This window comes from Schistocerca cancellata, unplaced genomic scaffold, assembly GCF_023864275.1.
Source record: "Schistocerca cancellata isolate TAMUIC-IGC-003103 unplaced genomic scaffold, iqSchCanc2.1 HiC_scaffold_1148, whole genome shotgun sequence".
NCBI classification, from domain to species: Eukaryota; Metazoa; Arthropoda; class Insecta; order Orthoptera; family Acrididae; genus Schistocerca; species Schistocerca cancellata.
In genome coordinates this window covers 4,320,740-4,345,337 of record NW_026047147.1, presented here as the reverse complement: position 1 = coordinate 4,345,337, position 24,598 = coordinate 4,320,740, and the positions used below count along the sequence as shown (strand labels likewise).

General features: G+C 42.9%; 1 protein-coding gene across 1 annotated transcript in view; it reads left to right on the top strand.

Annotated features, from left to right (window-relative positions):
- Nucleotides 1-11,259, top strand: part of LOC126159857 (ankyrin-1-like) — a 57,745-nt gene extending 46,486 nt beyond the window's left edge. Inside the window, exon 4 of the mRNA XM_049916667.1 lies at nucleotides 10,872-11,259. Coding sequence (XP_049772624.1) covers nucleotides 10,872-11,259 — 388 coding nt within the window. The remainder of the gene's footprint in view (nucleotides 1-10,871) is intronic.
- Nucleotides 11,260-24,598: the final 13,339 nt, after the last annotated feature.

Sequence of the window (24,598 nt, the reverse complement as noted above, 5' to 3'; positions counted from 1 at the left end):
GTAAGTCTCATCATCTTTCTTTTTAAATATATTTTTCCCACGTGGAATGTTTCCCTCTACAGTGCTCATACAAGCATCTGCCAACAGCAAAATGTGTGAAAGGCTGTAGGAAGACAATGCAATGCTTCGTAACAACAAATTACCTCCGATGAGCGTGACATCACAACTGTTTACATCAGATTCATTTAAGCAGTTACAAGCGGAACCACGCGCATGCACAGTTGAGTCGCGTCTGAGTAGTACCTTCTCCCGCTTCTGGAAACAGGAATGTCGCTGTTAGTTGTGTACGCAGCAAACCGGAGTACCTGAACCGGGCGGCAATTTCGGTGGCGAAGGGGGGGGGGGGAAATTCGTATTGTTGAGGAAAAATAACCTTGTTTCACAAAGCGGCTAGGGTGGCGCCACCATCTAACCGTCCAGTATTGCCCTGGTACGAAATATCATAGATCCGGGGCTGATGCGCAGAGCTGTTTGACTTACAGTGGTTTGGCGGGGGGGGGGGGGGGGGGGAGCTCCACGTGATGCGTGTTTACATTTAGTGATTTTGCTGTTTCCTCTTCGTTTACTGTTCTCACGCGAATGGAAAAAAAATGATTTCTGTCGTTGGGAACTACCAAGTGAATTAAAATACATTCACATAATTATGGAAGGCTAAAATATGTTACTAGTTCCAGATTTTAATATAATATCCACCTTTCTGACAGTCAAGCATTAATCGCCTTGCATAACAACGAAGTTATTTTTGTCACTTTGCTAAAGAAATTCGGCTTCTATTTATCTTTTCCACTGAGTCAGCCAGTTTGTTTGAAACAATGTGTTTAATTCCACACTATCGGCTAGATTCAACTGTTCGCTCCATTTCAAGTGCAAGTTTTCATTTTTTAGCGCGTATGGCATTATGCCATAATAAAGAACCAAACATGTGACAATACAGTGCTGGTACTTCAAGAAAATTTACACCCCGAAAAGCACACTGAAAAGCTTAATATCAGATCGAAGCCTACTTCGTTGGGAATCTGGACATACGCATGTGCACTTCAACGCAAATTATTCATTTCAGTGTGGTTCAAGAAATTCCGGGTCTCTTGTAGTATCCTCTGATCCCTTGTTCCTTTTATGACATAATGTAAGATGTTTTAATGTTTTGCTCATAAGAACATACGGGCTTCCTACGTCGTCATAGCTGCGCAAGCGCGGGGACGCTTCTTACCTGAAGCTCTCTGGCAGCTGCTGGAACAAATTTATTTCTGACAGATCGAGGGGAAATATTACGAATTGTGGTTTGAAAAGCATTATCTTCAAAGTAAATTTCCTTTTACGCAAGATGAACAGTTGTTGTGGTCTTCAGTCCTGAGACTGGTTTGATACAGCTCTCCATGCTACTCTATCCTGTGCAAGCTTCATCATCTCCCAGTACCTACTGCAGCCTACATCCTTCTGAATCTGCTTACTGTATTCATCTCTCGGTCTCCCTCTACGATGAACTATGTGCGAAAATTTACGATGAATTTCTTAAATCGCAGAGCGTTTGGCTCTAATTTAAAGACCAACTCTTTGATGATCAGCCATTTAGAAAAATTTCGAACCCAGAACATCAGAGATTTATGTTGGTGTTAAACATTTTACTGGCACATTGTGTGATGTATCTTAAAGTGCAAACGCGCAAGAAAGATCGACATTATATGTGAAAGCTTAGCTTCTCTTGTAGCTTATTAATCTTCGCGAGAAATATTATATATGAAAGCTTTGCTTTACCTGTACCAACACTATGTAATTAGTTTAAACCATTAACTTGTCCAGTTTGTGTGTTTGCCCTAATTGAGTGATGTTGCTATTCGCTGACTATATCACGTGTCCTATGTTCTGAATACCCGCTGTCATCGGCTGGCGAGATCACGTGACATGAGCTGTGACTGCTTACAAAAGCGCATAACAATGTCCATTTCAATGCTTCGGAACGTAACATGCAGTGTCTTGTGAAATTCGAATTTGTACTTTTGTAATACTAAAATCATCAAAGAACTTCCCAAAACGTGTTTTTTTCCCCCCTGTGTTCCCTTTTCTGAAGAACCGGGAAATTCTAATCCGCTGTATAAAACCATAACCATTCAAATGATTGATAAATTTTACAGTTTCAAGGGAAAGTATACTCTCACTTAACACGGAAAAAGTGTATTTTCACATGGGAGAAAGTCTTTTTCACCCGGAGGAGTGTGTATTTTTAATTGGAAGATCTGGGAAAAACCCGGGAATTTTTTTCCTCCTGTGCATAGACACCCTGCATTAATGAAATTGGGTGCGTGTGAAGTATCGCCTCAGTTGTGTGACTGGATTCGTGATTTCCTCTCACAGAGGTCACAGCTCAGATAGACGGCAAAACATCAGAGTAGAACTGAAGTGATATCAGGCGTTCCGCTAGGTAGTGTCAAAGGCCCTCTACTGTTCCTGATTTAAATAAATGATCTATGAGATAATCTGAGCAGCCCTCTTAGATTGTTTGCAGATGACACTGTAATTTACAGTCTACTAAAATCATCGGATGATCAATTCCAATTACAAAATGATCTAGAGACTTCTGTGTGGTGCGACGAGTGGCAATTGGCACTAAGCAAAGAAAAGTGCAAGGTCATCCACATGGGTACTAAAAGAAATCCGATACATTTTGGGCATACAATGAATTGCACAAATCTAAGGGCTGTCAATTCGACTAAATACCTAGGAATTACAATTACGAGCAACTTAAATTGGAATGTCCACACAGATAATATTGTGGCAAAGGCGAAACAAAGACTGCACTCTGTTTGCAGAGCACTTACAAAAGGCCACAATGGCATTTTATTAAATTTCAATACATCGGAATCTACATTTTAAAAATATGAACAGTCATAAACAAGTTCTATAATCCCGCAATCGAAGTCTGTTAATTCCCGTCGTGCGGCTATCAAGATGGAAACCCTTTCCCAGGAGTCACCTCAGTACAGGTGACAGCGCCGCCAACACGCTGCCCTTTTATACCTTGCATACGCGATACTGTTGCCATCTGTATCTGTATCGCTATCCCATGACCTTCTGTCAGCTCAGCCTGTCTCTGCCTGGAAGCACCCGGGTGGTTCTACAGCGCAAAAGACCTGCTGTCAGTTAGAAATTAGAAACTGCTCGAAATTGTACATAGACGGAATAGATTTTAAATAAGCTAAACATTAATTCAAAACAACTGATGCCTTGTCATCCACAAACTAAATACTTTCCTTAGTGAAGTGTGGTTTCACATTTTAATGAACAATATGGTGAAATTGCACACCATCAACTGCTAGACACATTTCGAATGGCTGTTGGAGAGAGAGAGAGAGAGATGAACTGGACAAGCTACATTGGATGATACGTCGTTGTGTGGTCTGGCGCGCATCATCTGACATACCTGGTGTTCGTGTCACTCTATCTTTCAGTGCTCCCCGTGGAAAGAAATCCATTTGAGTCAGATCAGGGTACCTGGCTGGCCTTTGTACTGCAGCATTCCGTCCCATACAACGGCCGGGAAACTTTCCATTCATTGGTCACTTTGGAGCAGGTGAGGGTCTGGGCAGCGGCCGTGTTCGATCCACATACACTGTCGCTTGTCCACGGAACTACCTCTACGAGAACAGGCTGAATGTTAGTAAGAATATGTGCATACGTATTTCCATTTAATCACCCTGTGGATGAAGTGAGGTCCCACAATGTAATTTAGTATCGTGCCAAATCATACATTGGTTAATTCAAGACCGTTAGTATTCTACCTGATGAAGCGATTTTCAGAATCGTCTGCCATGCACTGCAGCGCAGAAAGACAAAATTTTAAGCCACGTTCAAAATCACGTCCTCAGGAGTTCCCTGTGGAGTGTCAGATGGTAAGGGTGGCATCAATGTAAATGCGGGGTGGGGGTGACTCTAGTCTGCTGACCCCTCATTCCTCGGCTGTACGTCTGGTGCCACTGTGCCAACTGATAGGCGTCGCAGCCAGAGCAGCTTCCTCCAGTGCCCTGTCGGCTGCAGCCTTCGCCCTCGTCCTCTGTGTGACGTCGAAGCTGCGTCTTCGCACTACTGACCTAATAATGCGTGCAAGGGTCTGGCGCGATGAACGACGACGGAAAAGACAGACATTCCTGTTTCGACAAAATTTCTTTGACATTCGCCATATAAAAGTAGCAGTGTAAATTCGCCTCATTAGTGTACACGTCTGCATGCAACGTAAATTGTACCAGAAATGACCTGCATATAGACGACACAGTCGCTTCGTAGTTCTGCAGTGCAGACAAGTAAACAGTGGAGGGGTCTGGTACAGTGGCGTAGCCTAGCCTGGCCGTGTTCTGTTTACAGCGGAGTACCGTGTGTCTGGAACCTCGTGAGCGAGCGAGCTAGCGAGTGCCCGTCCTGCCTACCCGGCCACGTCACGAGGTGCTTCTACGGGATGTTCCGAAACGGGCGGGGGGCACTCAGGCGAAAACGCTTGCTATTGGGTGGAGCGCCGTGACGTCACAACGAGGACCCTGGCGCGGCCCAGCCATGTGCTTACACGGCAAGTGCGCAGCACCACAGACTCGGTGCCATGTTACTCGTTCATTTTACTTTTGCTTTCATTCGATACGCATCTGTACAAGTCAAAACAAGGGGCACGACAGGTTTTGTACACATTAAGAGTAAATAAATGATAATTAAGTTGAAAAATAACTCGCTCGTTTGATGAAGAAGCAGATATGAATGTAGTCTGTTTCTACTGCCGTTTACCAGACGACGATGCAATCCATAACTGCTTCCTCTTCGCAACACATTTCTTCATTGCTTCCATCTTTGCTTCTTGATTGAGATGCCTAATCGTTATAAATATTCTCGTTTTTACATAAAGAGTAATAACTGCTTCATGAACCTCAGGAAACTTTTGTTTTGTAATAGACCACAGAGACTTTACGACATTTTTTGTTTACACAGTCCATTTCCGTGAAAAGCAGCAAATTCTTCTTCAAACAGCAACACTGTTGTTTTCCCATGCTGGCGTTGGAGTGTAAAGACCACCACTAGATGTAATTGATATCCAGTCTGCAGCATGATCTCCTTCACTTTTTGCTCCTGGAAAGCCCAGTGATTTATCAATGTTGTGGCACTTAAATGCAATATAGCCTTCAATGTATTTTACCGCATCTGGAAGAACATTTGAGGTTACAGAGTCGTCCCCCATTGTTACTACATGTCACTAAATTTTCTTCCACATTCACAGTTTCTGGGATTTCTCATAGTGGCGCTTCGTCAGCAACATACACACAGAGCTCACTGGTAATGAAACTTGGGGATGCAGGATCCGGGTAGACGTCACACTGGGAAGACTCCGTGTTTAATTCTTTAGTAACTGGCGTGTTCCCAGAGAGAGAGAGAGAGAGAGAGAGAGATCACTTGCATTACCTGTCAGTATAAGGAGACTTGCCCTGTTCCTTACTTAAATAGCTGTAGGATTGTTAAAAAATATATCTAATTCTTGTGTTCTAGAGAAAAAGTTTTCCAGGCAATCTTGATTCAGTCTACAAGTTAATATATAGCTAACTTACACACTTTTCATACTTTCGAGAAGACCAAAGAGAGAGATTTTATTAAAGTTATAAAACCTTTTTGGAAAGGCAACATTCTTTCTTTGTCACCAACACGCATTGCTGGACAGATATCTAAGAATCTGTTCAAAGTATTTTCTCAAATTGAGAGATTGATTCCAAACCCACTACGCAGGGATGATCATTCCTATTTTGGAACTCTAAGAGTTCAAGACATCAAAGACGTCGTTAACAAGTTCAATAAAATTACTTTCAACGTCTTTATGGAGAATATACTTCAAAGCCTGAGCTGTTTGTCGTGAAAATAGTCGCGCTGCCGTCTGTACATTCTGCCTTGCTTGTCGAGCTATGTTTAAGAGCGCTTCAGTAATGTGGTGTGTTATCGTTAAGTCACTCTTCTGGTGCTTTAAAAGTTCCTGTAGAGCTGCCCGAGATACTTTGGACCCATCAGGTAGCGTAATGCCTGTATCCAAGAAACGGTTCCGTAGTAACTGTATCAGGTGTGGTACATCGAAGAAAACCTATACACTCGTGGTGTCATCTGCTTGATTTACGAAATAAGTTCTGTGTATCGACACAGTTCCTTCCAAACTTTTATATTTTTTCCGCCCAATGCACACGTCACAGCAACAACACCGATTCCTGATTCCTCAACTGCCTTAATGATGCTCTGAAGCAAATTACTGGTCATCACAGTGTCGAAGTCATAGTAAACTGGTGGTTTCCACTGCTTACACAAGCCACGTATCGTGCAGACTTGTGCATTGGAATGTGGTCCGACTACTACGTCTTCAGACGAATTGTAACATATGCGGCCATCAACATTGATTCCGTGAAATGTCAGAACAGCTAGTCTCTCTCTCTCTCTCTCTCTCTCTCTCTCTCTCTCTCTCTCTCTCGAGTAGTAAAAGTGTGTGACTTGGCTTTCAATAAACACAGGATATCTTCAAGAATACCAAGTCTGCATTTAAATTCCTTTGTCCATTTCTGAAGCGTTGCCCTGCACTGCAAAGGAATTTTTCGCTTTCGCAAATACGTGTATGCTTTAGGTGACAGAGCTCTGAAAGTAAATGCATGGGCAATGTCCTCTGAATTCCACTTTACCCTTTTATTTTCGTTTAATAGGCATCTTATTTGCGCCAGTGTAAAACACTTTGACAATACACTATTTACACTTTTGTGCAATTTTACTTTTTCTTTCACGTCAGACGACTTTTCTACCCGCTTCAGCGAAAGAACACGTCGGAGATCTTTCGTTTTACTTCGTAAGGATGCGTCACATTTTCTTAGTGCCGCATCTTTCTGTGCATTCAGTTTTTTAAAAGTTCAATCTCGGCCCTCAGTTCCTTAATTTCCAAATCCTTATTCACTACTTCAGTGGGTTCATGAACGCAATTTGTACATGTGGTTCGGTCGACTTTGTTTTTTTTTTTTTTTTCGGTGACAGTTTCTAAAGCCGTCAAAGCTCGCTTTTGCAAACTACTTGCTCCACAGCGTTGTGCACGACTTCCGGATCCCTAAGGAATGAATTTGATTTTAATTTTATTATTCCTGAAATTATTTACCGAGTAGGCCTACTACTCCTAAAATTTTTGACCAAGTACTATGCAACTGCATTAATTTCTCACTAAAAACCAGATAAATTTACAAAAGCGGTTAAATATCACCGGCACAAGCGGCTACAATAGCCTAGTTTGATAAAATGTAAAAATACAATGTAAGAGGAAATACAGGTATACGAACCCATAACCTCCAACATGGGAGTCAGAAACCACACCACTACGCTGCGAAGTCAACTGGTCAGCATCAGCTATTGCTTCAGAAGTAAATGTAAACAAATTACGCGAAATACGCTGATTTTGTCATTTCAACTATATACTAGCTTTAAAATAGTCAACATATCGAGAATACTTAAAGAAACGGCTATTTCTAAGACAAATGTAGCTATTATATCCAGTAGGAAAAGCAAATACACTTGAGCAACATTATTTAATGCCTGTACAATATAGCGAGTCATTCACTCCCGTAAAGCAATATAGTAATGTGTCAAAAAGCATTCCATTTATGTGATGTCGTTTGTATTACGGTAATTTTTCAGTTGCAATTATTGAAGGTGTTTTGTATGTGCAGACGTCTTACCCTTTCGTTTGCATCACCGCTTTCCACAATTTCTTGTCCACGCCAGTTCGGAATGTTTATGCAGGGGATTGCTGCTGGTGACAACTTCTTTCTCGAAGGTAACCCTAGAAGCTCATTTCTCAAATCCCGTTCACAATCTTCTGGCCGATAAGGAGCTGACCACACACGTGCAGTTTTCACATTCACTTTGTCCTTGCGTTTGCATCGAACCATCCATTCACGTTGCAAGTGCTCATCCTTGGGAAACACGTCATAAGTAGTGTCCGTCGTCGTTCGAGCACTGTTAATGCAATGTGCCACGACACCGTTAGAGCGAGTCTTGCTCGTGACTTAGAGGTCTGTTCCAGGTAAATCGCATTTCATGCAGTGTCTTACGCTAAACAGCTTTCTTGCAAGGAAAATATTTTTTTTTGTTTTTACGGCAACAACTAATTTGTGTAATGTCAGCACTACTTTTTAGCCATACAAAAGTCACTATGGTTGATCAAATTACCTATTACCTGCCTGCAATGATGGATTTATTCCCCAAATTTTGTAGTGCACTTTCTTGGCGGTTCTGGTAAACTGTGTGATTTATTTTCAGTCGCCTTTCTGATGTGTCCAATAGCGGCAAGGCTGACTTGTGTGTAAACTACAATCCTTTTTTTTTGAGACGGGCAACATTAGCCCCAGTTCTTTGTGCCGACTCTTTAATACAATCTGTGATTGCAATAGAGGTGACTGAGCCATTTTTACCCCAAAGATCGGAATTCTTTGCATTGTGCAGATTTTCCTGTGATGTGGTGCGCTTATCCATCACCTCTGAATAACATATATGTACACGTCCACAGAGAATTTCACACGGTGGATCACTGTCGACTGTTGAAGGAGATAGAAACGTATGGAATAGGTTCACATGTATGTGAGTGGACCTCAGCTCTTATGTGACAGAACCCAGTATGTTTTCCTCAGTGGCGAGTGTTCGCCAGAGGCAGGAGTGCTCCAGAAAAGGGTGGTGGGACCGCTGTTAATGTCTGTATACATAAATGGTCTGGTGTACAGGTATCTGCAGCTGTTTGCTGATTGTCCCCTAGTGTACAGTAAGATGTCGTCGTTGAGTGAGTGTAGGAGGACACAAGGCGAGTTGGACAAAATTTCTAGTTGGTGCGACGGATGGCAGCCATCTCTAAATGTAGAGAAACGTAAGTTGATGCAGGTGAGTAGGATAAACAGACACGTAATGTTGAGGTACAGCAGTAGAGGTGTTCCGCTAGTCACAGAGGCGTCGCTTAAATGTCTGAGCGAGAGTTCGCAAAGTGATACGAAATGAAATGGAACGAGCGTGAGAGGACTGTGGTAGGGAAGGCGGGAGGTCGACTTTAGTTTGCTGGGAGAATTTTAGGAAAGTGTGGTTGGCCTGTAGATCAGGCTGCATGGAGGCCGCTGGTGCGACCTATTCTCGAGTACTGCTGGAGTGTTTGGTATCGGCAACAGGTAGAATTAAAGGACGACAGCTGTAGGACTGAGAGCTGAGCTGCTAGATTTACTACCGGTAGTTTCGAGTGGCGCAGAGGTACTGTGCAGAAGCTTCACGAACTCGAATCGGAATCACTGGAGGGGAGGCGACGTTCTTTTCGAGGAATTCTGTTGAGAAAATTTAGAGAACTGTTTTTTGAGGCTGATTGCAGAACAGTTCTAGTTCTCGCAATGTACACTGGAGACAAGGCGTGTGAAGATAGGGTGAGAGCCATTGTCGCTCGTACAGAGGCACACAGGCAGTCGTTTCTCCCTCGCTGTATTTGGGAGCGGAACGGAAAAAGCAGATGACTGCAGTCGGTTGAGAAATTTTCATGTGTACCAGTTGTTACTTTTGTTTCATATGGTTGCTGCTCCACCTACATTGATTATTTTGTACTGAATGCAGCAGTTATATTACCTCTGTAGTTTCTAGTTGGTATTTCATTTGTCTTTGGAGCTTCTTACTGGCTCTCTCGCTTGGGATTAGTCTTTAACTTGCATCAACTGTGGGGAGAGGTTCCCGCGACATTGGTTCAACTTCAGCAATGCCAGATCTATACAAGTATTTTGATATTTGTAAGTGAATATGCAATAATCGATTAACACTGTGTGTTTCTATTTCTTACAAACACCTGATTCCCTTCTGGCATGATCTAAATTTATGCACAGCTTCAGATATAAGAAAAATTGTACACTTTTGTTACGGTTAGTGACAGTGTAACTTTGTACTACTACTACTGAAACAGAAATTTTACTCGAAAGCAGTGTAGTTGTTGTACATTGTGAGTTTACTAAGACCTTTTTAAATATAAATGTAAAGTTTTACGCTTTCTGTAGTGGTGGCACAAAGTTAACATGACTGAGTACAGTAGTTGTGCAGGATACCGTCTGCCACAGACCATATGGTGGGTTGCAAAGTTTGTAAGTAGATGGAAATGAATGTTCCAGTTCATGTATCTCTTGTTGCATGCATGATTATATGAGCATATGTGACGATTATCATGCAGCGGTTAGTTTGTGTGTGTGTGTGTGTGTGTGTGTGTGTGTGTGTGTGTGTGTGTGTGTGTGTGTGTCAGGGAGAGTCGAGCTGGTGCCCTTGTTGTATTTCAAATATGTCGACCGACTTATTGTGTACGAAGCAGTGACTTTTATATTTTTCGTCGGTATGTCAGAAAATTTCCATGTTACTGGTCTGAATCACTTAGCTGTCTGGTGAGGAAATTGTATTTCAGTACTTACAGATGCATTTAGTTTCTAGTGTTTTCTTCCTAAGTGACAGAAGGAATTGGTACCCAGAGAAGGTAGTTTTAGGGGTGTGTTTGAATGTAGATGAAGGATTGGGCGGCAACTGCATGCCGAGGTGAAAGCAGGCGGATCTGTCGAGTGAATTATGAGGAAATGTGCCAAATGAATTTGTTAAGAGATGGAGTGGACCTATTTTTATTGGCAGATGGCTGAAGTTTTTGATTATGGGCTAGTGCTGTGGATCTGTCTGTAATACGCTAGTTAACCCATATCGCAGAAGCGAGATTTCTAGATTTGTGACTCGTTGCTCAGAAGAAGTGTATTCCGAATTGTTGGCAGTTTTGCGGCTGTGACAGTTTCTTTCATTTGGTGTGTGTGTCTCAATAGTATAGAGTGTGTCGATGTTTTGTGCAGGAGCCTTTCTGAGGAGGAGCGAGGCAGGAGGCTGAGAAAGGCGGCTAAGGAGGGGGCGGTGGAGGTGGTGCGGGCGTTGCTGGCGGCTGGGGCGGACGTGGGGGCGAGGGGCGGGGGCGGGCGGACCGCCCTGCACTGCGCTGCATGGAACGGCCACGCGGCTGTGGTGCGGCTGCTGCTCTCTGCGGCGTCCGACCCCAACGCCAGGACTCTGTGGGGGCACACGCCGCTGCACTGGGCGGCACAGTATGGCCACGCAGAAGCGGCGGCTGCGTTGCTGCAGGCCGGAGCCGACAGGGGGGTGAGGACTGATAAGGGGAACACCCCCCTGGACATCGCCAGGCTGTGCAACCATCAGCAGCTCGTCGAGATGCTAACAGAGCGTTAATACGTGCCAGTAGAGGAAATGTCATCATGTACTTCATTGTACAGGATATTAAAATAAAAAATTTAAAAAAAGAACGCTTTCTATATTCATTTCTATCTTTTGCAGTCCACACAATTACGCGAGTAACACCACAAGTACTGCAACAACAGGAGATACCTGTAAACCAACGTGACAAAGCTTCCTTTTGAGAATTCACTATGTAAAACATTTCACAAGCAATTTCTGCAAAAGTTCAGCAACAATTGACAAATACTCAATGATTAATAAACTCCACTTCTCTCTCCCTCTCGGTCTTGTGTTTCTCGTCCCACATACAATATTCAAACAGATTACAAGAATACAGCCGACGTCTCTCACAACTGCCTGTATTTCGAAACGTAAACACCCAATCTCTTCCAAGCCACAAATGCGAGAATACCGGTTATTGTGTAACACGTCGCCCAGCCGCAATAACGTCACTTCTTCCCACCACTCCGCTACATTACCTAATTACTGCAAACCATTTGCTAGCAGTGTCTGTGTTGCTACATTACATCACTGCGAACTGCACCATTCTCATATTACTGCCATATAAGCTGTTCAGTTAGAATGTACCTTCACTTGCGACCTCACACTGAATTCACTTCTGTGCGTGCACTGCACAAGTACTTTTCGTGTTTAAGTGCAGTGTCACATTGGTAGCAGTGCTCACACCACATCATGCTCACACCATCTGCAGGATTCTTGCCAGCTCACCATCAAATAGAGAATTGAAAAACCACCTAAAATCATTAGACTCCCACACATCTCGCTTGCTGCTCTTACAGAACAAACTACCATCTCTCAGGGAATTATACTCAATCACGTGAGACATGCAGCCATCACTGGAATTATACGGCAGTTTCGCCAAATTACACTTTTGCGTCTCTGTACACGCTTTGGAAGCAGACCACACTTCGAACATTCATTCCCCTGTCTGCTGTGATACAATTAGACTTGGCATACCCGTGCGTGCACGTGTGACCAAAGTGGCAGACTGCATTCTGAACAAGAGCTTCTGTGGCCCTCATGTGGCGGCGTTACACACGGAAGCTCCTCAACATTCTCTGTGAGGAAGCAGTGGCGCCAGGAGACAGTATTGACTTGGTGAGTGACCTGCACGGCATTGATGAATACTTCAGGCTCTGCCAGTTGATCCTCAACATAAATAAATGTAATATACTGTGCATACACAGGAAAAGAAATCGACTACTGTACAATTACACTGCTGATCACAAATTGCTGGAAACAGTAAGTTACCTACCGTAAAATATCTAGCAGTAACTATCAGGAGCCACGCTACGTGCAATGACCAAAAATACCAATTGGTAACAAACTGCAGTACATCTTTTCTCAGCGATTCCATAATCACATGTTTTGGGCTCCTAAATCCAAATTTCGTGCTTCCTGCCCTGTAGTATGTCGACTTCACAACGAAAGCCTCACAATTTTCCGACTTTTCTCAGATTTTCATTTATTTCACAAAGACTACGTGTTTCACAAAGTTGAAAATCCAACACAAAATTAAATTGGACAAACTCTTCTACAACATGCAGCAATCAGCAGTGATTTTCTGACGGCGAGTGGTGACCGCGCTAGAGCGTCCTAAAAAAACGGCGACTCCCCAAAATTCGGATCGCGCCTAACGCCATTCACCTGTTGCACTCTATTACGGCACTTTGGAACGGTATGGCACGCTTCAGCAGACGGAAAACAGCCCAGAACTCCATCTGCGTTCCTCGCATCGTCAAACACAATAGCACTCATGGCAGACATCCGCTGTCGAAGCGGACGTCATACATTTTGAAACGTGTTCGCATTTATTTAAACTAGTGCTTGTAAGTGTGTGGTTGGTATCTGAGAAATTGCAAAAATTTATTTTGATATCGAAATACGAAAATCTCAGTCCAGTGCGACAGAACTGTGTAAAAATTAAATTTTGAATGGAAGTATGCGACGCACATGCTACACGATGCGAAATCCAGGCTAGCCAGTACATCAAACAATTCGCCTGCGAGAGAGCAGGTCGTTTTCAATGTAATTTATACATATCATTTGTCTGCAAAACAGATAACTGAAATTAAAATATTGGTCCTGAATACTGTAAATCTTTATCTTCAGACTTGTAAACAATAACTACACCAGATCTGCTGTCGTATCTGTAGTCCAAACAAAGATAAAATGTAACGCATCCCACTTTGTGTCAAAACTGCTTGAAAGTTCACAAGATAACGCCTTTCTGAAATAACTTCCCGATTTGGAAAGTCTGAAATGATAATTTCACAGATACATTCTGGTGTGTGGCGGAGGATAGTTTGAGTAGCACAGCTGTTTCGGCCTTTTCCTGTTGCAGTCGCGGTGTGGAACACTGCTCGTAAGCCACCGTGTGACCTCCGTTCTCCTTAATTTTTACTTTCACGTTCCCTCCTTAATTTTTACTTTCACGCTCCTTCTACCGAGACGCGCGTTGCAGGTAGAAATATATCGGTTGAGTCAGGTGTAGAGAAACTGAAATAGAGCTCAAGTCTTCTTCATGTCCCTGTTGTACTCTCATAAAAATGTTTGCAATCGACTGAAAAATTTCACGTCGACAAGAATAAACAGTTTTGATCTGTCTTTGATCAACTTATCGGTTCCCGTTAAGACTAGCAGAAGGGCCGAGTACGTCTTTCAAACACTGATTGTGAAATTGCATTGTCCTGCTTTTCCTAAGAGCTGCCTCAGAACAGTGGCAGACAGGGTCCTTTCGCACACTAGGCTTACTGTAACTCAGCCACCAATCAAGAACCGAGCTGAAATTTTGCCATTCGAATTGACATGCTTCCCAGATATCAGTGATTTCGGAATGGAGGATTGTAGAATATTAACTAAAAGACCGTCTCAGGTTAGTCCTCACTGACGATGCGAGAAATATCGTCTATGAAGAGCTCTGAATAGGAAGTAAGAAACCAGGAGAACATCTGGCGTGCATTTCCTCGCCATATTACAGTTTTAGGTGGAACCTTTAACCTGCCACCTCTTCAGTGGGCGACATAGGTGGCTGAGCCTGTTGGCAGGGCCAGGGAATCGTGAGAAACTGATCCAAGTGCTTCACTCAAAAACTACCTCGGGCCATTAATCTGAGGAACGAGTCATGAAGACAGCATCTTAGGCTTGCAAGTGACAGACCCGAACTTTTCGTATCTGTTATGGTAGAACGGGGAATCAGCTATGACAAGAGCGTTACAGTGTCACTGAATACGACCGTAAAGAGAAATAGAAAATAAGTAGGGAATATTATTGTGCTTAGCAAGAGCGACGAGAAACAGGCTTCAGCTTTCCTTTCCTCTGCAGCACCAACAGCGCGGGTATCAGTGGAAGGAGTGGAAGAGCATTGTGAAATACGCTTCAGACAGGTGTGTACCTACCAAATGCGTTTCAAGCCCAGTTTCACAGCGATGAGTTTACGGCACTTTTTTTCATTTACGTGCGCGTCTGCGCGCGCCAGATCACGAGATAACAAAGAAATTTCCGAGATCCGAATTTCATCGATAAAAATGACGCCAAAGTAACAGTTATTTCCGGGAAGAGCAACATAATTGTAACATGTTGCATTACTCTCTACGTAACGAAAGCCTGTGTAAACATTCGGTCTCGTCTCTTAGGCAGAAACTGTTATTCCCATGCAAACAGCAACAGGTGGCGTCAGACAGCCCGCGCAAACGGCCGGCGCAGTCGCCGAGGGGAAACTCGCAGGTGGGGGCGCGACGCAGAATGCGGGCAGCGAATCCGGCAGAGGGCCGCGCAGAAGCAGCGGCGGGGCGGGAGCAGGCGGTCCGACCACGGCGGCGGAGAAAAGACCAGCCACACGACAGGGGGGCCGAAACTAAAAAGGTACAATCACTTCCCACATAAAATGTGTAATACTGTTTCGCGATTAGAGCTCCAGTTGTGATCAACAGTTTCAAAGTCGGTGATGATCGCAGACACCAGCGTCCGGCTGCCATTTAATGTCCCGGTATTACAAAGATATTTTCTCCCACTCTCGTAGCAATTTCGCAGTTACGTCACAGCACGCTACATCTGTCTAATGGCAGTCCACTATGTACTAACACTAAACATTATTTCGATAACAACCTCTGTTAAAATTAGTGCTCTGGATGATTTAATACATGTAATGTATTATTTTTGCAGCAAGTCTCAATGACAGGTATAGGAACATCCGCTGGCTTTCAAGCTGTCATTACTATCGATCCAGAAATCAACAGCGCAATGGCGGATCCTTCAAGGGGTGGGTTTACACTTCAAAACGTCCAACTTTATCCCAGCAGACGTGCAATTGCATGTTCTGTCGCTGAGACATTCCGCTTAAATATTTACGCGCCATGTGGGACTGACGTTACACATGCACGGTCGGACTATTTTTTGATCAGCATCCCCCACGTCTTTTGGCAAATACGTGCATTTGAAGCACACGCTACACGATGCGAATTAGAGGCTAGTCAGTACATTGAACAATTCGCCTGCGAGAGAGCTGGCCGATTTCAGTGTAATTTGTATATGTCATTTGTCTCAAAATTGCTGATTAAAATGTTGGCCCTGAATATTGTTAATATTTATGTTTAGATTTCATTTACGTATTTGGAACCTCTGAAATGATACACTCCTCGAAATTGAAATAAGAACACCATGAATTCATTGTCCCAGGAAGGGGAAACTTTATTGACACATTCCTGGGGTCAGATACATCACATGATCACACTGACAGAACCACAGGCACATAGACACAGGCAACAGAGCATGCACAATGTCGGCACTAGTACAGTGTATATCCACCTTTCGCAGCAATGCAGGCTGCTATTCTCCCATGGAGACGATCGTAGAGATGCTGGATGTAGTCCTGTGGAATGGCTTGCCATGCCATTTCCACCTGGCGCCTCAGTTGGACCAGCGTTCGTGCTGGACGTGCAGACCGCGTGAGACGACGCTTCATCCAGTACCAAACATGCTCAATGGGGGACAGATCTGGAGATCTTGCTGGCCAGGGTAGTTGACTTACACCTTCTAGAGCACGTTGGGTGGCACGGGATACATGCGGACGTGCATTGTCCTGTTGGAACAGCAAGTTCCCTTGCCGGTCTAGGAATGGTAGAACGATGGGTTCGATGACGGTTTGGATGTACCGTGCACTATTCAGTGTCCCCTCGACGATCACCAGTGGTGTACGGCCAGTGTTGGAGATCGCTCCCCACACCATGATGCCGGGTGTTGGCCCTGTGTGCCTCGGTCGTATGCAGTCCTGATTGTGACGCTCACCTGCACGGCGCCAAACACGCATACGACCATCATTGGCACCAAGGCAGAAGCGACTCTCATCGCTGAAGACGACACGTCTCCATTCGTCCCTCCATTCACGCCTGTCGCGACACCACTGGAGGCGGGCTGCACGATGTTGGGGCGTGAGCGGAAGACGGCCTAACGGTGTGCGGGACTGTAGCCCAGCTTCATGGAGACGGTTCCGAATGGTCCTCGCCGATACCCCAGGATCAACAGTGTCTCTAATTTGCTGGGAAGTGGCAGTGCGGTCCCCTACGGCACTGCGTAGGATCCTACGGCCTTGGCGTGCATCCGTGCGTCGCTGCGGTCCGGTCCCAGGTCGACGGGCACGTGCACCTTCCGCCGACCACTGGTGACAACATCGATATACTGTGGAGACCTCACGCCCCACGTGTTGAGCAATTCGGCGGTACGTCCACCCGACCTCCCGCATGCCCACTATACGCCCTCGCTCAAAGTCCGTCAACTGCACATACGGTTCACGTCCACGCTGTCGCGGCATGCTACCAGTGTTAAAGACTGCGATGTAGCTCCGTATGCCACGGCAAACTGGCTGACACTGACGGCGGCGGTGTACAAATGCTGCGCAGCTAGCGCCATTCGACGGCCAACACCGCGGTTCCTGGTGTGTCCGCTGTGCCGTGCGTGTGATCATTGCTTGTACAGCCCTCTCGCAGTGTCCGGAGCAAGTATGGTGGGTCTGACACACCGGTGTCAATGTGTTCTTTTTTCCATTTCCAGGAGTGTATATTTTCACAGATACATTGTGACAGTCACTGTACCTTACAGTGGACACGAACATTGATTGTAATGAAATTTGTTGGCCTAGCTGACCGAACGGAACGCTCCTCTGTTCTGTAACCAGTTATTATTAAGATAGTGACGGAACTGTCAAAAACGTACGGTGCAGGTCCAGCGCGACAGCCGTCTGGAGGCAGAAAGGGTACCAGCATCACAGAACCAGCAGACGGATTCGATACGCCCACGCGTGCACAGAAGTACCCGTTCTGCTTCTCGCTCGGGTGGCCACAGGCCAAGTGCAGAGTTTCGTAATGCAGATTTTGCGCCTTTTTCAGAGAGACTCTTCACGAACACAGTAACTAAAGGATGTAGAAAAAGAGCCAGGACGACGTATTGTGACAGGCGTTGTGAATGTGGTCACCTCTCTAAACCTCTGCACTCCCTCCGCGTCAAACTGCTGGGGAAAGGTTTTTCAGCGATCGAGTCCCGTATTTTCTGAGACAGGCAAAAGGCGGCTTCGTCAGCGCAGGACATTTTAATTGTATTTTAAGGGCGATAGACTCAGAAGGCGCGACACCCTTCTGTGGTGCCCTGCAAAATCTGACTGCTGGTCTGGACACGGAAGATGTAGCTGAGCGGCGCGCCGTTACACGTACTCACTGCACGCACGTCTCGCCAGTGTCAGCTTCGAGGCCAGACAGACTCCACATCACAGCGGGGTGTGAGTAACTGTGCAGGATTACGACACAGCCCCAGTCAGCTTTTCCGACTGTGACACTGTGATTGTGAATGCAAAAGGTCTACACAGTCCCAAAATAATTCGCAGAGGATACTTGAAAGGTGGCTACACTGAGCCACAGCGCCAGAGATCGCGCCAGAGAGTATTGTTCCGCCGCCTCCACTGGCAGTGATTATTGAGAAGTAGCGGCAGGCAGTTCTTGCCGAGAAGTTGTGGTGGACACTGCTTGTCGTGAAGTCGGAGTGAGATGTGGTAGTGGAGAGTGTTGTTCCATGTTTTATGCAGTGGTTTGATGGGAGAGATAGCAGATGTTGTTCCAATGGAGATATTGTAATGATCTGAGTGCTTTTCGTCAATATATATGAAGGTAACAAATTCCCTGTTTTTTCTTTTTAATATTTCTGTATCTCAAATAATGCACCATTACAGGATCAGTCAACATAGCATCTGGCTTGTGTTCTTGTATTAGAGTGTCATTCTGCTTTCCTTACGCAATTATAGTATTTCTAATTTTCTTTTATCACGTCAGTATAATTGGTATTTAAAAATTCTTGTCTTGTTGAAGAAGAACCGTGCCAGATGTGCATTGAGTCACACTACCACACACAAAACAGCTACACTTGTGCTTTGTTGGCTTCGTAGATTTTATAGTTGCTGGGGACTTAATTAATTAACTGTGTTAACGAAAATTTTCATTTCATTCTTTGTTGTTGTTCCATGCAGTCAGATTGCGTACAAAAACTAGTCAGGGCCAGCCGTTTACGAGACTTGCGTAAACGGACTCACAGCCACTAAAAAGATTTGCATTTTTATTTAAATTAAGCCCCCATGCACGTGGCGACCCTGCCAGGATCGTCCCTTGGAATTCTTCGGATTGTAAAAATAGTAGACAGTGGTATTGTAGTAGTAATTTGTAGCTTAGTAATTGTAGTCTATTTTGCATGTGTAGATTTGGTAATTGGCATTCTTCTAATGGTATTTTTCAAAATTTAATTTTTATTGCCTTGTATACGTGTTTGACGATTTGGTGCAATTATTTCAATTGTTCGATTAATCGTGTTTGAGGGAAATATTTCGTGTGAATGGGATTGTTGAAGATGAGGAGTCATTGTGTGTAATTTTCGTACAGTGACGAATTTTTTATGTTTTGTAAATGATTACGCGATCGATGAAAAAGGCGAAAATGATGAATAGTGAGAATGACGAAATTGTTGACATGGCGAACTCGCCAACACAGGACAACAGTATGATGAATAATGAAGTGGAAAACAATGTAATAAGTCGGGAAAATAGTCCGGAACCATTTCAAAATTTTTCTCAATCAGAAAATTCACAGAATTAACGATAGAGGATTCTGGAATAGTATCGAACACAGATAGCTTTACAGCTATGACGAAGGAAACTGGTTTTGCGGGAAATGTTCGGGGTGAAAGGAATTTTGAACTAGTTCATACGGAGCAGTTGATGGGTGCAATATTAAATTTGGGATCTGAATTAAAAAGAGTGGCAACACGTTTAGAAACAGAGATAGGAATAATTAAAACAGAGATGGGAACTTTGGAAACACCGTTAGATTCACGAATAGGGACATGTTTCAAAAATATGAAAGATGAATTAAAGAAAGAAATCAGAGAAGAAGTACAACCGATTTTGAATGCTCACAATAATAGATTAGTTGCAGTAGAGATTAGACAAAGGGAACAAGATAGAGAACAGGAAGAAAGAGATTGCGTGATAGTACAGAAATTTTCAGAGTTAAATTTACAATGTGCAAAAGATAATGAAGAAATATTTGAGAGAATCGAGGAATCCGTACCAGATGACAGATTAAATAACCTAACACAACAGTATGAACAGTTAACTACTAAATGTGTTAATACTGAAACCCGAGTCGCGACACTTACGGAAGACATAAATAAACAGAAAGAACGAATAGGTGATTTATCGGAAAGAGTTGAGGAGATTTCAGACAAATTGACAAGTCTTAGTTTAAATGGGGACAGAGATTCAGATGATACAGCTCCATTGCCATTTTCAGAAACCGAAGAGTACCAGAGCATAAATAAACATGTTGAAAATCAGGGAAAATTTAATGAACGTGTTAAAAGGGAGTCCGAGGCATTAGGAAAGCAAGTCAAACAAATTGAAAGCAAAATCGTAGGAAAGGACGGTAGAAGAAATTTGGAATCACCGATAGCAGCGGGTTTTGAAGAAAGTAATTTATTTCATTTACGAGAAGGAACAAGAGAGCGCCAGGTGCGCGAACTTGACAATAATCGACATTGGGACTGGGACAGACGCATTAGGTCTTTGTCGCCACGAGGCGAAAACTTCGACTATAAACACTTTTTGACTGTTCGGAAATTTAATATCATCCGCAATTCTAAGAATAACATACAGCCATGTTCGTGGTTAGATCAATTTACATACGCAGTTCCACCAAATTTGCCACTAAGTCACAAACTGGAATTTATGTGCGGCTATTAAGGTCCTCAGGGGATTCACTACTCTAAGTGAAGAAGTGCCGTAGCGAGCATAGGGCCCCGAGCTGTAGTGGTGCTATTTCCCTTTTAGTTTTCTGCACTGCTACCTACTCTTTTACTATTCTTTGCATCCATCGAAACAACTCTTCGACTATTAATCTATCTAGAGAACGTGTAAAAAATAACTGGATATGACTATTTTACCCAAAAGTGACTTCGGAAATTACCGTTTGGACTTACTATATTTTCAGCAGCATTCATTCGTAGTTTAAACAAAATTTTACCTGTTTATCTTCGTGACAATATTACTTCATATGTTGACGACATTCTTATTGCTAAACGTTCTTGGAGTGAGCACAACAAAATTTTGGATTCATTATTACGTATTTTTGCAAGAGTTGGCATTACAGTGAACTTAGGAAAATCTGAATTTGGTCGTTCTCAGGTGAAATTTCTCGGTCACATTATTTCTACAGAGGGTATTCTTCCTGATCCACAAAAATTAGACGCTATTCGTAATTATGCTGTTCCTACCACAAAACGTGATGTTCGTAGTTTCCTTGGTGTCTGTAATTTTCTTAGACGCTTTGTTAGATTGGACAATTTGGCCACACCTCGTTTATGTGAACTATCCGGAAAGAAATCTAATTGGTGTTGGGATGAGGAAGCTCAGTCAGAATTTGAACAACTTCATGATGCTTTAGTTGCTGCCCCACTTCTTTCACACCCGGATTTATCTAAAGATTTTTGTTTGGCGACGGACTCATCATACAAAGGCCTAGGTGCACACTTATTTCAAGAGATAGAAGAAAACGGCGTTGTAGCTTTAACTGTTGTATGAGCTTTCACAAAATTTCGCACATTTTTGTTTGGCAGACATGCTAAGGTTTATACCGATCATCGAGCTCTGGAATTTCTTATGTCGACAAAATTAACTCATGGCAGATTGTCACGATGGGCGTTGTACCTACAGGAATTTGATTTTAGTATTGTTTACATACAGGGTTCTTCAAATATTGTTGCTGATGCTTTATCACGTGCACCTATGGGTTTCAAACAAAGTGCTGAAGAGGACTGCAAGGAAAACAATTATTGTTTGATGTATATTCAAGGTGTTGCGTTTGAGAACTTTATTTCGTCTTCGCTCCAGGACATTGCTAAGGAGCAAAATAAGGATCCAATCTGGAAGGACATTAAGGCGAAGTGGAGGAGAAAGGAAAGCGTAGCGATTAGACAGCATTATTTAGTTCGCAATGACATTCTTTTCAACCGAAAATCGGTCGACAACTCTGTTTGGTTAGTTTGTATTCCTGATGAGTGGGTTAATAAGCTGATTTGGTATACGCATTTCAGTTATGCACACTTTGGTCCCAGAAAATGCTTTCATAAATTATGGGAAAATTGCTACGTCAGTAATATGGAAAAACGTATTAGATCTGTTCTGGCCAAATGCAAATTATGTCAAAAGGCTAAGCCGCCAACAATTTCTCACAGAGCACCGTTGTTTCCTATCATTCCAGCGAAATTAAAGGACATGGCTGCAGTTGATTTGTTTGGTCCAGTGGTTCGATCTACTAATGGTTTTGCGTACATTTTCGTAGCAGTGGAATTGACATCAAAATATGTGTGTTTTACACCGTTACGCAAAGCAACAGCTCGTTCAGTATCTAATGCTTTCATTAACCATTTTCTTAAAGAAGTTGGTCATGTTGATAAGGTTATATCAGATAATGGATCACAGTTTCGCTCTAAAATTTGGCTTCGTACTCTATGGCGTCGTAAAATTAAACCAATCTTCATTTCACTTTTTCACCTTCAATCTAACGCTTCAGAGAGATGGATGAAGGAAATCAATGAATTGTGTCGTCTTTATTGTCATCAGAATCACAGAACTTGGGATCAGTATCTTCATATTTTTCAAAACATTCTGAATGAACTCCCTAATGATTCAACTTCTTTACCGCCTATGCTGCTATTAAAAAACAAAGCACCGACAAATCACATTTCTGAAATCGTTCCTTTTCCGCCTACACGGAAACTGCGGCATTCTGAAGTTGTCAACCTGGCTCTACAAAATATTGCCTCTGCGGCTGCTAAAAGAGAGAAATCAGCTAAGCATCCTGGTCGTTTAAAAATCTTGTCAGTTGGTCAAAAGGTGTTAATTAAGTCGCATCGTTTGTCTCACAAAGGAAAGGGATTGTGTCGCAAATTTTTTCTGCTTTATAACGGCCCATATAGAATTCGCAAAATTATTCATGATAACACTATTGAAGTAGAAACTCTTAAATCTCGACGCTCTAAGGGAATACATCATATATGAAACGTTAAAATTTTTGTGGAATGACATACTTGTGAGAAACTAACAGCTACATGTAAACATGCAGAGAATACAAGGATACCGCCCTGTGTTTTGGCGGCGGCATATACTCAAAGCAACAGTCAAGTCTGCGCGCCGCACAGGGCAGTCGTTGACCGCAAACAATCACTTCCTACGTCACGCGCCTACAGCTGATCGAGCGCTCAGTGCGAATGCACTGACAGCCGTAAACAAATACACAGTCTTTCTCCGAATAAAATCAGTATAAAGCTATAGTGACGTTATGAATTATTAACATTCAGTATTTTTCAGGATACGGTTCTATAAAGTATTTAAGAACTTCAGGTAAATTCTGTGCATGTCCGACGTTAAGACGACTTGCTATCGAGAAATTTTCAGGAAGAATGTAATTTCCAAGAAGAAACTAATAAACTAAAAAAAAGGTAACTGTTAATTGAGATCATTTTCAGGTAATATATTTCCACTTAGGTACGTACTTTAGACGTAATTTGCTGCTCGCGATTACGTGATTCATACTTTGTGCTAATTTCATGTTCTATGAAATTACTTGTGAAGCGACGTGCTTGCGTACGTTAACTGATTTTGACAATGATTATTAATGAACTGGATTGTAACTTGTGTATATTATGCATCGCTTGGCTGCACTGCTTTTTCACTGATGTCATATTTTTTTAATTATGTGCCTGCTGTGCTTATTTATTTAAATTATAATTGTCACCTGATTAATTGTGCTCATATGGTTAGGTATGTAAGTTATACTTTGTGATTTATCTGCTTGCGCCTTCATGTTTACTTATTAAGATGACATATGAACATTTATTTGCTTACGCTGATATGATGCTAATGACCTGTTTATTACGTAAGATATATGTTTACTGCTATGCGTATGAATTGCATATTTTACATTTCTGTTTGTCGTCACAACTACTCTTTAATTTGGTATATAGCAATGCTGATGTACAGTGTACGGACATGGAGTTTGGGTTATGCAGTGGTATGGGTTATGGATTGTTCGCTTGGCGAAGCCTCGTTGTAGAAATTGTGCTGCATCCACTTGTTGACATTCTGTTCACTACTGGTATATTTACTCGCTGTTGTTTGTTTTGCTTACGCTCAGTGATTTATATTTTAACATAAGAAAATGAACTGCAGTAATTCGGCGAGCGACTTTAGTACAAGAAACGTCATGGAAGTCACATGAGCTGGAGGTTTTATGGAAGCTGTATAAATTTATGCTAATAGGAAGGAAGCTAACGACATGACATACCAAAACTAGGTTTAGACCATTGACAGTTATTACACTGCATTTTTCGTGAGCAATTGAAATAGGAAGTGACACTTGACACAGAAATACTCCACATGTTTGCTTCTGTTTGCCATAATTCTTGAAGTGGTGTACACACTGTGAAAAATTAGGATCATTTACACTCCGTAATCGTACTTAATTACTGAGAGTTATTCGAACTAAGTCTGTTAGAGGTCATATATGCATTTCTTTTGTTTATAATTCATAATGAGTAGAAGATTTTGGTCAGATGGATTACACAGAGGTTGTGTGTTGACATTGTGTCTTCAGATTGTATGGGATGATGAGGTTTGCAATAGGATTTTATCTGTACTTGTTCGAGGAGACTGACTAGAGGAAAGAGTTGTTATGGAAGTGAAATGATATTGGTAATAAGGTTTATATGTATTGATGAATGA